The sequence below is a fragment of the Psammomys obesus genome, unplaced genomic scaffold (genome assembly GCF_907164565.1).
Source record: "Psammomys obesus unplaced genomic scaffold, mPsaObe1.curated_primary_1811, whole genome shotgun sequence".
NCBI classification, from domain to species: domain Eukaryota; kingdom Metazoa; phylum Chordata; class Mammalia; order Rodentia; family Muridae; genus Psammomys; species Psammomys obesus.
In genome coordinates, this window is record NW_026591598.1 from 15,771,830 (window position 1) to 15,789,774 (window position 17,945).

At 53.4% G+C, this 17,945-nt stretch overlaps 1 protein-coding gene across 3 annotated transcripts in view; it reads left to right on the forward strand.

Annotated features, from left to right (window-relative positions):
* The window catches only part of Ece1 (endothelin converting enzyme 1), a 95,762-nt gene extending 77,999 nt beyond the window's left edge, over positions 1-17,763 (forward strand). For all 3 annotated transcript variants that reach the window (XM_055610907.1, XM_055610905.1, XM_055610906.1), the window contains 10 exons: positions 269-383; positions 2,743-2,853; positions 3,355-3,453; positions 4,025-4,102; positions 6,126-6,229; positions 10,505-10,615; positions 11,239-11,306; positions 11,996-12,186; positions 13,722-13,817; positions 15,251-17,763. In XM_055610907.1, the coding sequence (XP_055466882.1) occupies positions 269-383; positions 2,743-2,853; positions 3,355-3,453; positions 4,025-4,102; positions 6,126-6,229; positions 10,505-10,615; positions 11,239-11,306; positions 11,996-12,186; positions 13,722-13,817; positions 15,251-15,427 (1,150 nt within the window). In that variant the 3' untranslated portion in view covers positions 15,428-17,763. The remainder of the gene's footprint in view (positions 1-268; positions 384-2,742; positions 2,854-3,354; positions 3,454-4,024; positions 4,103-6,125; positions 6,230-10,504; positions 10,616-11,238; positions 11,307-11,995; positions 12,187-13,721; positions 13,818-15,250) is intronic.
* The last annotated feature ends 182 nt before the right edge of the window (positions 17,764-17,945 follow it).

A 17,945-nucleotide genomic window follows, 5' to 3' on the forward strand; every position in this document is an offset into this window, starting at 1 on the left:
AGCTGGCCATGGGAACATCCTCCTTCTAGCTTGGATGGAAAAACCAAGCAGTGGCATTTATTGAGTACCAATGGCATACAAGTGATTGCACTGGACACCTAGGGTTTTCTGTGGCGGAAGAGCTGGGCTTCCCCTTGAAGAGCTCATGTTCCCCGTCCTTAGAGAGTGGTAAGCAGTCGCACGGGCAGGCTGGAGAAGCGCCTAGGTCAGATACTGAGTGTGAATGCTACCCCGGGTCTCTGAGCTCTCCCTGGTCCTGTCACCACAGCCTGCTCAACAACTACATGATGTGGACCCTGGTACGGAAAACAAGCTCCTTCCTGGATCAGCGCTTTCAGGATGCGGATGAAAAGTTCATGGAGGTCATGTATGGGACAAAGAAGGTGAGCGCGTCCCTGTGTGCACCCAGAGCATGGGCAGGGGGCCCAGGAGACTGTGGTTCTGTTGCAACTCCTTCTAAGGGAGGAGAATGAAGAGAGCCACTGATGGGGGTGGAATAGAGGCCCAACTGCTGTCCTTGGGACACAGAAGGGGACTCAGCCAGCAGGAAGTGGGCAGGAGCTTCTGGCAGGAGTTAAGTTGGCTGAGTCAAAGAGCAAAGAGGTATCTTAGCAACGAAACTGATTGACAGCAAAGGTAGTTTACAGACTCTTCATTTTGCCCCTTTACTGTAAAGATGGCTGCTTCCCTGGCTGGCATGTGATCCCGACAAGCCTGGGAGTGGGGTACTCTTTCTTCTCTCTCTCTCTCTCTCTCTCTCTCTCTTTCTTCTTTAAGATGTATTTCTTTTTACGTATATGAGTGTTCTGTCTTCATGCACACCTGCACACCAGAAGAGGGCATCAGATCACACTATAGATGGCTGTGAGCCACCATGTGGTTACTGGGAATTGAACTCAGAACCTCTGGGAGAGCAGACAGTGCTCTTAACCACTGAGCCATCTCTCCAGACCCAGGGTCCACTATTTCCTAAGTTTTTCTTTTACTTAATTATTGTGTGTGTGTGTGTGTAGGTCAGAGGACAATTTGGGTGAGTCAGTTCTCTCCTTCCACCATGGGTTCCAAGAATTGAACTCAGGTCGTCAGATTTGGTGCAGGAAGCCCTTTTATTCACTGAGCCATCTCACCTGCCCTCTTTGTCTGTCTTTGACACAGACTCATGTAGCCCAGGCTGGCTCCAAACTCACCGAGTGCCTGAGGATGACCTTGAACTTGTCATCTTCCTGTTGCTACCTTACACATGGTGGGATTACCATGTGTGCCCTCCTTGCTTCTTTCTTGCCTTAAAAAAAAATGTGCAAGATAAAATCCACAGTGAGGTATACAGAGATGGAGAGATGTCTCAGTGGGTAAAATGTTTGCAGTGCGAACACGAGGACCTGAGTTCAGATCCCTAGAACCTACATAAAAGCCAGACGGAGTTGCATGTGTCTGTAATCCCAGCACTCCTGTGGAGAGATAGTACCCAGAGACAGGAGAATCCATGGCACGCGTGGGCTGGATAACTGGTGGAACAACAGAGACCCTGCCTTAAGATGGAAGGTCAAGACCAGTGCCTGACCCCTGACCTCCACACACTCACAGTGACATGAGTGTGCCCATGCTTACATGTGAGTATTCACACACATACATCTCTTTTCTAAAAACTTTAAAAATGACGTAATGCGTTTAGGTAACCAGTTCAGTGACTTCTCACAAATGAAATCCCTCAGGTGCTCACCACCCCAGGCCAGATGGAAAACATTCCCAACCCTGTTGACCTCATCCTGAGCAGGAAGTGCCTGGGGGGCACCCACATACACACTGTGCCAGCTCCTCATTCCCGGGGTAAACATGTAGGTCTCCTCCACGTAGCTGAGTCCCCGACTGTCTATTCCTTTGCTGTGCCAACTGGCATATCACATATGAAAACCCTGTATTTTGGCCAGGTGGGCGGTTATAGCGCACATCTTTGATCCCAGCACTCAGGAGGCAGAGGCAGGCGGATCTCTATAAGTTTGAGGCCAGCCTGGTCTACAAAGTGAGTCCAGGACAGTAAGGGCTACGTGGTGAGAGAAGGAGGAGGAGGTGGAGAAATGATAAACCTGTATTTTGATTATCCACACTTTTTGATTATCTATCTGTCTGTGATAGGCGTTTGCATTGTGAGCAGTCTGGGCTGCATCAGGCTTTCTGGAGTGAGGGAGGCTGTTGCTGCTGCCTCTCCAGGGGAAGAGGCCCCTGCAGCAGCAGCAGTTTACCTGAGCACGGCTCCCATGTGTGGTCACAGTGTCCTCAAGGGCTGCCAGGCAGGGACAAGTGGGACTGAGGCTTCCCAGGGCTACAGCCAGACTCCGGCTCGGGCCTGCCATGTGGTTTGCAGTTTATGCTGCTCAGGCGTCCTGTGGACTTGAGGGCCTTCTCTGGTGGCTGGAGCTTATCCCCAGGCTTTTCGGGACCAGGCTGAAGAGAGAAAGGGGATCTTCCTCTATAGACCAGGCTAGTCTCGGAACTCAGGTCACCAATTCAAGGCCATCATGCCTATATATGTATTTTTTTCCTCTTCAGTACTGGTGATAGAGTCTATGGCATCATATATGCCAGGCAAGCGCTCTATCCCCAGCCCTGCATCTTCTAGAATAGCCCTCACTGGGTCAGAAAAGGGTATCTCTCTGAAGCTCCAGGAGAAAGCACAGGCCCCCAGGCAGAAAGGGCCTGGGAGACAGAGGGCTGAGCCCACTGACAGCCGTGTCTGTTTTTCAGACCTGTCTTCCCCGCTGGAAGTTCTGCGTGAGTGACACAGAGAACAACCTGGGCTTCGCCCTGGGACCCATGTTTGTGAAAGCGACCTTCGCTGAAGACAGCAAGAACATAGTAAGCGCCTCCTGTGGTTGGGGGTGCTGGGGGTCGAACCCAGAGCCCCATGCGTAGTAAGCCAGCACTCCACCGCTGAGCCCCGGCCCTTGTGGCAGGTTCTGTTGCGAATGGTGCTTGCTGATTGCACAGAAGTTGTGATGTCAGTTGGTGGTTAACAGACAGGCTGCAGTGGCAGTCAAGGGCCCTCTGCCTCAGTCTCCCCATCCCTGATCTCTTTGCTCTAGTCAGTCTGGGAAAGGCTATGGATTCTCGTCTTATCAGGAGGAATCGGAGCACACTGGGCCGTGTCAAAGGCTCTGAAATGTCCTGTATCACAGGCATTCCCAGCTTCCCCAAAGCTGCCTCATCTTCCTTGACCCGAGTCCTGTCAGTGGGGGCCAGCCTTGTCTTGCAGGATTCTGTTGCGGGAGGGTGGGTAGGAAACATGGCTCCTCCCTGACAGAGCACCCGAGTGAGGCCAGAGCGCAGCTCTTAGCGGTGTGTCCTCTGTCCCCTCAGGCCAGCGAGATCATCTTGGAGATCAAGAACGCATTTGAGGAGAGCCTGAGCACCGTGAAGTGGATGGATGAAGACACCCGAAGATCGGCCAGGGAGAAGGTGAGGCTCTCTGGGAGGCCAGAGGGCGCCAGGCTACCAGTGCAGAAGCAGAGCCATGGGGGGAGGGGGTCCTGGCTAGGGAGGACGTATGTGGAGGCCATCGTGCCCTGTGACTCCAGCGGGACCCAGGACATGCTGAAGACCCCAGTGGCGTGGTGTCAGGAGACATCCCGTAGCAGGGGGCGGGGGTGAGGAGCAGGCACACCCGGAGGGGCTAGACCAACCCTTTCCTAAGAGCCGACTCCTGTGACACCCTCCATCCTAGCTCATCCCTGCAACCATGGCTACCGTTCAGGAAGGCTGTGTGACCCAGTCACCTCTCACTGCTGTTCTGCTCAGGATTCAGTTACAGTGCATAGACTTTGGGGCATGCATCCAAACCATGATGGCTCTCTTGGGGGAAGTGACATTTCATCAGAATTTACCAGACTTGTTGCAGGAAAAGCCTTAAGGAGGTGGGAGGCTAGCCCCGGCTCTCCTTGGCACAGACCCTGAGCCTGCACTCCACAGTGCTGGGGCGGGCTTGGCCAGCATCCTTTGACTCGGTCTTACCCCCCTCTGTCCTATCCAGGCGGATGCCATCTACAACATGATAGGATACCCCAACTTCATCATGGACCCCAAGGAGCTGGACAAAGTGTTTAATGATGTAAGTGCTTTCCACCTGCCCCTCAAGCCCCCAGATGCCCACGGGAGAAAATGTCAGGGTGGGTCTCATTTAGATGCCAGAGGTAGCGTGGTTATCAGCCTGTACCAAAGTGATGTGGGTGGGGTTTGGGGATGTGGGCATGAGGAAAGCGTTCCCTGTTCCTTTGTGTCCTGGGTCAGTGGGGGTCCCTGTCTCCCCAGAGCCACCATCAGCCATTGCTCAGTGCTTATTATCGGAGCTGTGTGCCCCACTAGAAGAGGCCAGCTCCAGGGAGTGAGTGGGAAATAATGAGTGCATGGCTAGGGCAGGGTGCCTCAGTGGTAGACCACGCGCCTAGAGTGTATGAGGCCGTCGGTTCCATCCCCAATACTGTGAGACAGAAAAAAGAAGAGAGGGCAAACCAGACATGTAACGCATGTCCAGTCCTAGCATTCCGAAAGCTGGGGCAGGAGGAACAGGGGGTTCAAGGCCGTCTTTGGCTGCTTGGCAAGTTCAAGATCCACCTGGACTACACCATAGACCCTGTCTCAGACAAACAAATCAGAAGATTGAGGGTGGCTAAGAACACATAGCACTCTTGCAGAGAGAGGGCCTGCATCAGGTTCTCAGCACCCACATTTGGCAGTTTGTAACCGCAAATCCAGCTCAAGGAGATATGACGTCTTTTTCTGGCCTCCATGGCCACCCCCCCCCCAGAAATGTACATGTGCATGCACACACACACACACACACACACACACACACACATTTTAAAAATTATTTGGCTGGGAGGTAGTGGCCCACACCGTTAAGCCCAGCACTCCAGAGGCAGAGACGGGTAGATTTCTGTGAGTTCCAGGACAGCCAAACAGCCAAGGGTACACAGAGAAACCCTGTCTCAAAAACAAAACAAAACAAACAAACAAACAAAAAATCTTTGAAGAAATGAAAAGAAAGAAAAAAAAAGCAGATCCTCAAAGGCACAGTGAGACTTAGTGACCCTTAAGCATCTCAGTGACTGAACTGAGCCCCTCCCCAGCTGCTGCTCCCCCACATTCCTCTCTTCCTTCCTCAGAGAATGCCTGGGTCTTTGGCTTTGACCTGGAGATGCTAATGGAAAGAGGAGGCAGACATCCCTGACGCTAGGCATGAGGAGTAATCGACAGGCCCCTGCAGCTTGGAACTGCCTTGAGCAGATCTGGATGGTTCTGACCCACGTGGTTGGGTCTTCCGAGTTCTCAGGATTGAAATTTATCTATTCGGGGCACTTTTAACATGGCAGTAGCCTCACCTCACGTTATATTTCAAAGCTGAGTCTATTAAAATCACCTCTGGGGCTGTCAGACTCTGTCTGCAGCTCTGATTCCTTGAGAATCATTTGAAGTGTTCCCGAGGGTCAGGATGTAGAAGCTGCCCCCAGACCCACCTCCTTCCCTGGGAGCCAGTGTCTGACAGATGTTTTTGTAGCCAGAAAGATCTAGAAGGTATCTAAGCGATAGCTCTGCGTTTGTCAGGGACAGAGAAGCCAGCCTGGGTGTTGAAGGGCATTTGAGGGTGCAACTGGGCACTAACAGGTGTATGGGGGTGCATACCGCGACACTTCTGAGATAGAGTTCAGCTCCAAGCCCTGCATCTGTGCTGCCCACAGGGAGCTATTTAATTAAGTTAATTTTTGTTTCATTTGCTGACTCAGAGACAGGGTCTTTTGGATTTTTTTTTTTTTTTTTTTTGAGACAGGGTTTCTCTGTGTAGTCTTGGCTGTCCTAGACTCATTTTGTAGACCAGGCTGTCCTCATACCTCACAGTGATCCACCTGCCTCTGCCTCCCTGAGTGCTGGGATTACAGACATGTACTGCCATATCTACTGCTGGGGATTAAACTCAGGGCTTTGTTTGAGAGAGGCAAGCAGTCTACCAACTGAGCTACACCCCAGCCCAGTCAGCTGGCCTTGCGTGTGTGTGTGGGGGTGTCTCAGTTCTCCTGGTTCCAGAAGGTTCCCAGGCTGACCATGCTTCCATTTCTTGCCTTGCTTTATCTTCCCAGTACACTGCAGTCCCCGATCTCTACTTTGAGAACGCCATGAGGTTTTTCAACTTCTCTTGGAGGGTCACAGCTGACCAGCTCAGGAAAGCCCCCAACAGAGACCAGTGAGTCCTGTCCCCCACCCCCACCCCACCCCCGGCAAGGTGTGTCGGTTCCTTGCACCCCGGGAGACCCAGAGTGACCCAGGCTGGGCAGAGCATGGCTTCACTTGCTTGCCTGAGCCAGATACCACCGGCGTCCTCCGAAGAGTGGAGGTGGTCCTCCCACTCGTCAAATGCAGAAACCGAAGGCCAAAGTGGGTCCTGGTTTGGGGCTGGCGAGTCCACGTCACCACAGCACCTGGCCTGCTGCCAGAGTGAGTGGTACCCCAGAGCCGAACAGAGCTGGCTTCCCGTTGGCAGCTCTCAGAGCTTGCTTCTCATTCTTGACCATGGGAGGGGGAAAGCTCGCTCTTCGGTCACGAAAGGTTAGAATTCCTAGGGAGGGGCAGGCCCCACGTGGTCCTCAATTGCTGGTGATCAAAAGCGGTAGCTTTTCCATAGGGACTTGAAGATGGTTCCAGATGGGCCCCAACAGCTGTAACTGCTGAACCACATTTGTCCCACAGCAGCAGCAGCATCTAGGGAACTTTTTCATAGATGTTTGGGCCAGGGCCTGTCTCAGTGGTAGAGTGCTTGCTGGCCCATGCAAGGATCCAGGTTCAATCCAGCCCTTCCAACAGACCCCAGATTAAATTAGAATAACCTGTAGCGCAATGCAGCGTCTGTCTTCCATCATTTTTGAGATTGGGGTCATGCTGTGTTGTCCAGGATGGCCTTGAACCCCTGAGCTCCAGCCCTCCTGCCTCAGTGTCCGTGCCCAACAACAGGCAGGTGCTGCTTCACACAGCTTTGGTTATGTTGGTTATTTTATTTAACTGAAAATAAAAGTGCATGCTACAGAAGAGTAAGGGTGCTGTGCTCACCTCCGTGGAGGCGGAGGAGACAGGATTCCTGGGACTTGGCCCACCTGCCAGTCTAGCCAAATTGGCAAGCTCCAGGTACCGTGAGAGACCTTGTCTCAAAAAAATCAGTGTGGACAGTAAGAGACAAAGAGCCTAACCTTCACTCCCAGCACTCGGGAGGCAGAGACAGGTGGGTCTTTGTGAGTTCGAGGCCAGCCTGGTCTTTAAAGGGCAAGTCCAGGATAGCCAGAGCTGTTATAGAGAGAAGCCCTGTCTCGAACCCCCTCCAGCAGAGAGAGAGACTCAACAGTGACCTCTGGCCTCCACACACCTGTGCACACACATGCATACACCACGCAAAAACAGAGAGAAAGAGACTCTTGAACTAAGCAGGTATATTATGCTCATGGGGAGAGCTTTTGTCTGGCATTGTGAAGCCCCAAGTTCAACACAAAGCAAAATCAAAGAAACAAACAAACAAAATCTCTTTAGCAAAGTCAGACACCAGGGCTGGAGAGATGGCTCGGCAGTTAAGAGCACTGACTGCGCTTCCAGAGGTCCTGAGTTCAATTCCCAGCAACCACTTGGTGGCTCACAACCATCTGTACTGGGATCTGATGCCTTCTTCTGGCATGTAGGTGTACATGCAGATAGAGTACTCATATACATAAATAAATACACCTTTAAAAAAAGAGAAGAAGAAGGAGCTGGAAAGATGGCTGTCTGCTTTTCCAAAGGACCCCGGTTCAATTCCCATGACCCACATGGCAGCTCACAACTGTCTATAACCCTAATTCCAAGGGATCTGACACCTTCACACTAATGCACATTAAATAAAATTAAATTAAAAAAAAAAAGAAAGAAAGAAAGAAAAGTCAGACATCTTTCTTAATTCCAAAAACATTCTGCACAATCCTTAAGGCTAAGTAATGGCACTGCCCCTTTGCCTCTGGCGCCCTCTTGTGGACAAGAGGTTCCAGCGCCTGTTTCCTCTAAGCATCCTGCCCTTAGCGGTACTTCTGAAGCTCAAGGAGATGGGCTTTTAAGGAGATGGCTGCCAATCCATCCGAATTTGTACATTCAACTTAGTCTCTCAGCTAAATTGTGTTATGTGCCCGTGAATGAATCGGCAGTTATTTGGATACGGATGTGACGTGGTAAATTTTACACCCAGCAAGATATGCACCTCCCTTGCACTTTCAGAATTTAGGAGATGGAGGAAGGAGGAACAGAAAATAGTGAAGACACAAAACATCTTCTCAAAAATAAAATAGCCAGACACTCTCCCCTCAAAAAACACTCCTAAAACATACATTCTGTTGGTTTTACAAAAAGTTTATAAAATTGGGGTCTTCTCAGAAATATTGTTATGTGCCAGGTATAGTGGTGCACGCCTTTAATCCCAGCACTTGGGAGGCAGAAGCAGGCAGACCTCTGAGTTCAAGGCCAGCCTGGTCCACATAGAGAGTTCCAGGCAAGCCAGGGCTACATAGTGAGACGGCGTCTCTCTCTCCCTCTCTCTCTAATGAGTTCAGGTGAGATTAGATGGGTCAGCAGTTAAGAACATACCCTGCTTTTCTAGGAGGCCAAAATATGGTTCTCGGCCTCTCTGGCCTCTGTGGACACCTGCACATGCCCACACAGTACATGCCCACACAAATAAAACACACTGTCTAGACGTGTTTAAGTACATGTATGCGAGTTTGCCTGCTTGTCTGTCTGTGTACCACGAGTATGTGCCCCCAGAGGTCAGATCCCTTGGAACTGGCGTCACAGATGGCCAGGTCCTCTGTAAGAGTAACAAGTGCAGCCGGGCGGTGGTGGCACACACCTTTAATCCCAGCACTCAGGAGGCAGAAGCAGGGGGATAGCTGTGAGTTCAAGGCCAGCCTGGTCTGCAGAGCTATTTCAGGACAATCAGAGCTATACAAAGAGGCTCTGCTCTGTCTTGGAAACACACACACACACACACACACACACACACACACAATGCTTTTAACTGCTGAACCATCTTTCTATCTCCTAAAATACAAATATTTTACAGGTAGAATATGTGTGTGTGATAAAACAGAAGTATTGTAATTTTTCAGGATACATTCTGAGGGTGGAATCAGAGCCTTTCTGTTCCACTGAGCTTTATCCTAGCCTCCTCCGTTTTCTTTATTTCTGGCTTAACAGAAGGCAGCTGGAGTCTCGTGTCTGCCTCTACATTCATCTGCTGTAACATGTTGTTTCAAAGTTTACACAGAAAAGCCAGCCTCACACAGACACAGGCCAGGAAGGAGGAAGGTTTTTGTTTTTTTTCAGTCTTGGGGGTTTTGTTTGTTTGTTTTGATTTGGGAAAATAGGGTCTCTAGCCCTGGCTAGAGGTCCAGGCTTCATGGGTTCAGCAGTTATCCTGCCTTGCAAGGACATTCAGAGAGTGGGGGTGGACTGTTGACCTGGGTTTGGAGCAAGGTTCCCATCTCTGCCTCCCAGGTGCTGGGACTGCAGGCTGGCCACCGTGCTCACCCATATTTGCTAGGGAGCTGGGGAGCTGGACTCCAGTCTTCGCACTGCATAGCCACACCGCTGAACCATCCCCCCAGTCTCCCCCCTTTTTATTTGATTTCTGAAACAGGATTTCATGTCACCCAGGTTGGCCTTGAACTCACTATGCAGCTGAGGATGACTCTGAATTCCTGATCCTCTGTACCCTCAGTGCTGGGATTTCTGGCATGTGCCACCTGCATTTCAGCTCTGTCGACCTGGTTTTTTGTTTGTTTGTTTGTTTGTTTGTTTAAGGTTTATTTATTATGCATACAATTTTCTATCTGCAAGAGGGCACCAGATTTCATTATAGATGGTTGTGAGCCACCATGTGGTTGCTGGGAATTGAACTCAGGACCTCTGGAAGAGCAGCCAGTGCTCTTAACCTCTGAGCCATCTCTCCAGCCCATGTTGACCTGGTTTTTTGGTAGAGTGCCAGTGGGGGCAAGCCTTTGGCAGCCTTGAAGGCGCTGTGAGAACTGCTGATAGACGCATGTTGAGCTTTGGGCTCAAATATGTGATGTAGCAGTAGAGTAGAGTAGATGTAGAGTAGACCTTGAACTCCTGGCCTTTCTCTTCTGTCTCTTGAATACTGGGATTACAGGCACGCACTGTCATCCTGCTTTATGTAGTATTGGGAATTTAACCCAGGGCTGCTTGTTTGTTTGTATTAGTTTCTTTTCTTTTTTTTTTTTTTCTGAGACAGGGTTTCTCTGTGTAGCCTTCCCTATCCTGGACTCACTTTGTAGACCAGGCTGGCCTTGAACTCACAGAGATCTTCCTGCCTCTGCCTCCCGAATTGCACCACGCCTGGCTCAGACCCCACATTCTTAAGGCTCTAAGTCCCCCCGCCCCGCCCCCTTCCACCTGGTTTGCCATCGTTCTCACGCGCGCTTGTGGCTTGCAGGTGGAGTATGACCCCACCCATGGTGAATGCTTACTACTCCCCCACCAAGAACGAGATTGTGTTTCCAGCTGGAATCCTGCAGGCGCCGTTCTACACCCGCTCCTCGCCCAAGTAGGTCGCGCCCGATGCTCTGCCCTCAACCGTTCCCCAGCCTCAGCCGCTCCCAGTCCGGCCTGGCCCAGGCCCATAGCCAACCGCTGAGCCAGCTGGTCTCCTTGAGCCACTGGTACCCGGAGGGCCCAGGAAACCTGGAACTGGGAGATGGGTTATAGGAGAAACAGCTTCTGTGTCCCCCTGGCTGCTCTGTTGGCTCTGGATGCCCCTGCTTAGTGGAGCCTGTCACAGAGGCAGGATCCCTCTGTACAAGATGGAAAACAGCTGGAGGGCAGACATTCGGCCTGGGCCTCAGGCAGACAGGCCTAAAAGCCACTGTCCTGGATTTGACTCTCAGGCTGGGTGCTAACCATGTGACGCTTTGGCAGAGGCCAACCTGGCCCCATTACTCCACTCTTGAGTATTAAGACCCAATTCTGCCGAGTGTCCTAGACGCATGCGTGGCCCCCAGAGGACGTGGTTGACTGTGGCTAACCCTGCTCTGCCTCCTGCAGTCCCGGGGGCCGGGGGGGGGGGGGGGGGGGAAGGGAGGAGACATTCCCAGAATGCCCTGCAGGTCTCTACTCTGTCTCGGGGTCTCATAGCCGCCTTCACCCTCCCCTGTGCGTTTCCTCCTCCAGCGCCTTGAACTTTGGTGGCATTGGTGTCGTTGTGGGCCACGAGCTGACTCACGCTTTTGACGATCAAGGTACAGGTTGCGTGGGGTCCCCATTCAGACGGAACCTGCCCGCTTCCTGCCGGCACCCCCCCCTTCGCTTCGAAGGGGCTTCGTACAGAGGGATCAGTGTTCAGAGCTTGGCTCTGCTGCCTTCTGATGGGCTGAGCTTCACCCAGTCCGGTCACACGGTCACACCTCTATAGCATGAATGTCCGTAGTGTGCATGGAAGGCCCCGGATGGCTGTGAAGGCCCTGCTCGGGGACAGTGCTCTTGCTTAGGGGCAGTAGTATCCGTCAGGGAGCGGACAGTCCTCTACCATTCTAGAAACTTCTCTAGTCTGAGCATCCATCGTCAGAGAAATGGCAGTCAAGCCCTCACTGTTAGCTAACAGCCAGACTCCCACTTACTGCTGCCTCGGGGACCCCATAGCCCAGGAGGAAAGGCTAGGCCTACCTGTGGTCCAGGCACTGCCTGCCCCGGCTAGATTCTGTTCCTTGAGGCCAGGGGCCCTTAGCCAGTATGAAAAGCCCGCCCCCAGCCTCCGTGCCCTTGAACTTACCTTCCATGCCTGGACTGCTTTCCTATGTGGTCTCCGGTAGGACTGGCCAGGCCTCCGTCACATAGGTTGATCGCTCCCATCCATGTGGCCCGGAGGGTGGCGGAGGGCGGCGGAGGGCAATCAGCGGGTCCCACCTCGTGACCACTGTCCTCCCTCCAGGCCGGGAGTACGACAAGGACGGGAACCTCCGGCCCTGGTGGAAGAACTCGTCGGTGGAGGCGTTCAAGCAGCAGACAGAATGCATGGTGCAGCAGTACAGCAACTACAGCGTCAACGGGGAGCCCGTGAACGGCCGGCACACCCTCGGGGAGAACATCGCAGACAACGGGGGGCTCAAGGCGGCCTACCGGGTATGCCCCCCGTGGACCCCGGCCTGCCCAAGCGCCTCCTAGGACAGGGGATTATTACGGGAGCCCCCCGCGCCTCGGTTTGCTGGCCCCGACCGAGGCTGACTGAGAGAGCAGTGGCCTCAGCCCGAAGAAGGCTTCCGGCCAGAAACCTGCCTGTCCCGACACCCAGGGAAGGACCGAGGCCTGCACGGCCTGGCCATTCTTTCCAGAAGTAGGGGCCTGGGTGGGAGAGGGACTGTATTGGTTTTTTTGGTTTTCCTCACTGTGACAAAGTAGCTGACCACTTAAAGAACAGGGAATGTGCTCTGGTGGGCAGTGGGGAGCCGTCAGTCATGGGGGGAATGCGTGCCAGCGGGACAGCTGCCTGGTCACACTGCCTCTGTAGTCAGGATTTAGAGAGCAACTAGGAAGTAGGCTGTGAACCCCAGAGCCGCCCCTCCCCACCATGGCCCACGTCCTTCAGGGAGACGCCACCTCCTAAAGATTTCAGCCTCTCCAGCACGTACCACCATTTGGTAACCAAGAGTTCAAACACTTGAGCCTATGAGGAGACATTTCACATTCAGTTCACAGTGGGGACACTGAGAGGGTTCTGGGTTTGAGTCCCAGGGCTGGTGTAATTCACCTGACTTGCATGGCTGTGAACTCGTAACACCTGACCAGTGGGCTTTTGGAAAGTGAAAAAGGGTCACTCTTGACCCAGAGAGCCACTAGGTAAGAGAGAAGAGGTGGATATCCAGCAGAGGGCAGCACAGGGCTTCTTCCTAGCCAGGACTGTAAGAATAGAAACAGGAAGGCACTGTTTATCGGGACTGCACTGCAGAGAGCAGGCTTGGGGTCGCCAGCAAGTTCAAGCCTTGGTTTTGGCTTCGCATCTCCATTTTGCAGATGCGGGAGCTGAGTTCAGAAGTATTTTGTAGTTGGCCTAACCCTGTCTGTCAGAAGGCATGTACTCAGAGCCTTCTGCCCACGTGTGCTGTGTTGAGGGCTGGGCAGTGTGAGGCTGGCAGGCGGGAGCCGCTCATGCTCAGCCCGTGACATGAACAGAGACGGGCAAGAGCCTGTCTGCTATTGATTGTGTGAAGGGCATTAAACGGGGCCGGTGATGGACTGTGGAGGTCACCGGTCCAAGGCTGGCCTTCTGAGGGCATGACATTTGAGTTAGAGCCTCCCAGGGGTGCCCACGCTTTTGACATTGCAACATGGCATTATTGCCAGTAACCGTCATGCTTGAGAACTGCGTAATCGGGTTACAAAAAAATATCTTGCTGAGTGTGAAGCTGGGTTGGTGGACTGTGGTGGTGGAGGGGGCTATCATTCCGTTTGTGCCGTGTTGGGTTCGAGATGCGTCTTGGGTCTCTGGCTGGGGCCGCTGAATACACGCATCTGGGAAGAGGCTGGAGCAGAAGGCGCACAGAAGGGAGCTGATGCGCAAGCCCCCGTCTCTGCCCCCGTAGGTAGGGCTTCCCACGAACCTCCCCGAGTGTGCGTCCTCACCTGTGTCCTGCCTAAACTCTGCTTGTCTGTCCTCCCAGGCCTACCAGAACTGGGTAAAGAAGAACGGGGCTGAGCAGACGCTGCCCACCCTGGGGCTCACTAGCAATCAGCTCTTCTTCCTGGGATTTGCACAGGTGAGCTCACTGGGAGGAAAGGCAGGCGTGTTCCCCGTGGGAATGTCCAGGAGCTTCAGAGCCAAAGGCAGGTTCCCCTCAAGTGGCACCTTCCTAAATCAGAGGACTATCTTTGGGACATCCCCCCACACACACACACACAGGGTGATTCTCAGCCTGGGGGTCGTGACCCCGCTGCCCTGGACTGAGGTGAGATGCTGGGAAGGAGGCCAAAAGTGTAGTAAGGAGACTGGAGAGACGGCTCAGGGCTCAAGAGCCCGCTCCTGCAGAGAACCTGGTTTGGTTTCCAGCACCTTCATGGTGGCTCTCAGCCATCCGTACCTCTAGTTTTAGGGGGGCGGACACCCTCTTCCGGCCTCCAAGGATACTGCACGCATGTGGTGTGTAAAACACTCACGTGTGTAAGATAAAATCAGAAATCCAAGAGTGAAAAGAGCGGTAACGCAGGTACCTTGGCGGTGTAGCTGTGGCGAACGCCTGCCCCCTTGCACAGAGACCGCCAAGTCATTCCCAGCGCCGCTCAGCCGTAAAGGGCGTGGTGGCACAAGGCTGGAATCTCAGCCTTCGGGTGAAGAAGCAGGAAGACCAGAGGTTCACGCTACAGGGCAATTTTGAGGCCAACCTGGGCTATATAAGAACCTATCTCAAAAAATAAAAATAAAAAAATTCTTGTGTCTTATAAATTAGAGAGCAAGGTGATCCAAGATACCTGCTAGGTCTAAGATTCTAGAAGTTTGTTTTTTTGGTTTTTTTTTTGTTTTCGTTTTTTCTTGAGACAAGATCTCACTATGTAGCCCAGGCTAGCTTCAAATTCACAGAGATCTTCCTGCACTCTGTCTGCCTAGTACTCTGATTAAATGTGTGTGCCATCATGCCCTGTTATCATTATTATTATTAATACAGTATTCTGCCTGCACATCAGAAGATGGCACCAGATCTCATTTTAGGTGGTTATGAGCCGCCATGTGATTGCCAGGAATTGAACTCAGGACCTTTGGTAGAACAGCCAGTGTTCTTAACCTCTGAGCCATCTCTCTAGCCCACAGATGTTTCTTAAACATATGATAGACTGGGGCTGTCCCTAAGTGTGTGCCCAGCCACTAGCCTCCTTTTGGTGCCCACAGTCACGAGATAGTTAAGCAGAGTGTCCAGCCCAGCAAAGGAGAGTTCTGGATCAAATCCATGAAGTCTGAGTGTTTGGCAAACTCCGGTGTGCGGATGAAGCCAGGTGTGGGAGGCTCTATCTGGAGGGGCTCAGGGCAGCAACACCTGCCAGAGAGGATGCCAGCTGCGGGCATGTGTGTGCCCTGGCCTCCTGACCCCACCTTCGGGTCCTCCTGGCTCCCTGGGACCTGCTGCTGTCATGGTGAGGCCAGTCTGGCAGCTTCTGGCCCCCACAGTGACTTTACTCCCCTTCATTCTCCCCTGCCCAGGTCTGGTGCTCCGTCCGAACACCCGAGAGCTCCCACGAAGGCCTCATCACTGACCCACACAGCCCCTCCCGCTTCCGCGTCATCGGCTCCCTCTCCAACTTCAGGGAGTTCTCAGAACACTTCCACTGCCCGCCTGGTTCCCCCATGAACCCACATCACAAATGTGAAGTCTGGTAAGGGCTGAAGCACAGAGTGCAAGCCGATGGAAGAAGGGAAGGGGCCCGAGACCAGCTCCCAGCGGGGCTGGGTGTCAGCCTCCTTCCAGCCTCCAGGCCACCACCCAGCCCCTCTGCCGCCCAGGGCCCCTTCCCCACCTTGGAGGATCTGCAGCCATCATGTCCAAGCCTATGATGGAGGTTCGTCACTCGAACCCAAGATCTGACCCTCTGTGAAGGCCTGGCATCCCAGACCCCCCTGTGTGATGCTGGCAGGCATTTGGGTATCGAGCTGGTGGCTTGCCAACCCTGAGCCTCACGCCGACAATGGCAACGGGACACAGCCCTTGCCCATATCCAATGCCAGATATACCACAATACCACTGTGTCAAATGCTTTAAAGATATATTTTTTGGGGGAAGACTATTTTTTAAGCATTATGGAATACACTGGAAATCTTCAGGGAAAAAAATGCATTTAAAACATTTTTTTTTAAGGAAAGATTAGTATATTTATTATGTTCTCTTTTTCTAAATAACCTGTGGACAAAGGAAGCCCTACTGATTTACCCCAGGGGACCCCAGGCTGCTGAGCAGGCCCCGTATTGAGCACTGCTTTAGCTCACGGCTGGGGTGATTGCTTCTGCAGTCACCTGCACAGACAGGAGATGTGAGGGCCAGGCAGAGGGAGGAGCCAGCTGAGGGACCTAGGTATGGGCACGGACCTTTTCAGCTTCCCTGTCCTGTCTCTGGAGTCCAGCCATGGGAACCCCAACAAGTTGATACCTGTGGCAGCACGAAGCCAGAGTAGGACGTTGTGTGTAACGTGGGGGCACCTGAGCACTCTGGTCCAGACCATAGGAACCCCTCGGGGCTGAGACCCCACCACCCTATCAGATGTACACTGTTGTCCAAAGATGTCCTTTTTTTGGCCCCACCTCTTCTGGCGTTGGGATCTGTTGCCTCTCTGGGGCAATTCCCACATCCTGAAGTGGACGGCCTCTTTGACCCTCTGCACCAGAGGAAAGAAAAAAGAGAAAACAGCCCAGTCCTCCCTCCAAGCTCTGTAGCCCGTAGTTGCCCTGGCCTGGTTCCCAGGACCCCTTCTCTAGTGCCTTACCCGAGGCTGCGGCCCCTGAGCTCCACTGAGGAGGCCCTTGGCTTTCTCGGTGGAGCCCCCAAGTGTCCTGACTAGAAGCCAATACCATACCCACACTCCCAGAACCCCCAGGGTTCCCGCCCCAACCTGCCTACAGGGCGGCCGTGCCAGATGTCCAGTGTCGGGGAGCTGCTGGCCTCGAGCAGGCTTCCCGCCACCTGTGGCAGTCACGTCGCATGAAACCACTCCTTGTAGGTGGAGGGATCCCCCCTTTGTTGGAGTGGGGTGCTGTGAGCCAGAGGAGGATGGAATGGAAAGTTCCCAGCCCCTCTGGGCCACGGGAATGCCATCCACCCAAAGCATCACCCAACCGTAGACCTGTGGGATGCATGGCTTCCTTTCGTTGGCGCCTGCTCACTGCGGTTCTCGCCACCGCTGTAGGGAGGTGAGCCTTGTGACCTCGTGCGAGGAGCCCAGTAAGTGGCCACCACAACCCCTGGCACACACACTACAGCCCCCGGCAGGCTGCACCCCACATTACACGCGCGCGCACACACACACACACTCACCCTTTACTCCCCCATTGCACATGTACACACACGCACACACCCCAGAAGCCAGAATCCTCCTTGGCCAGAAAGCACAGACAGCGTTCTCTCAGCCCTGCCGGCATAGGATTAGCCTTAGCCCTGGGACAGGGAGCTGCAAGGGGCCCCTGACAGGGTTTCCGGTCGCTGTGAGCACACTCGGAGTCTCCTAACTCTTCAGGGAAAGGTAACACCGGAGGCAAGAAGGTGCTGGAGCCGTGGCCTGCCACACGCAGGTAGGCCTTCTGGGTCTGCACCCTGCGCCCGGCCTAACTAACCCCCTGCCTCCCCGAGGAGCGGCTCTGCTGGAAAGAACCCGAGCCCAGCGTCTAGAAGCAGGGTCCTGAGCTGGGGTTCCACAGTGTACTCGTTGCTCTGGGTGTGCGGGGAGGGGAGACAGGAAGGCCCAGGCGGGGCGGGAACAGATGGATGTGAAAGCAGCCAACACCCCCCCTCCCGGCCCACACCCTCACCCCTTCAGAAATTTGAGAACAACAGAAGTAAGAGGGCAGATGCCCTCAGAAAGACCCCTCCTCGCAAGCTCGGAGTTTCCCTGCGGGTACAAGGACATGGGGTTTGGAGCTGGGGAATCTATTTTTTGTATTCTTACGTTTGTGCTACTGTGGTTCCGGTGTGGCACTATTGTAATTAAAATAAAGTACTCATACCAAGAGCCGTGAGTCTTGAGTGTCCGTCCTTGGGTGACGTGTCCTTTGGGACCATGGGAGGGACCCTGTTTGGCACAAAACTGTCCACCCTTTCAGAAGTCTAAGACCCTGATGAATACCTCTGCCCGCCTGACCACTCCCGGGAGGTGCTTGTGTGAGTATCCCCTGCTAGTGAGAACTTTACCAC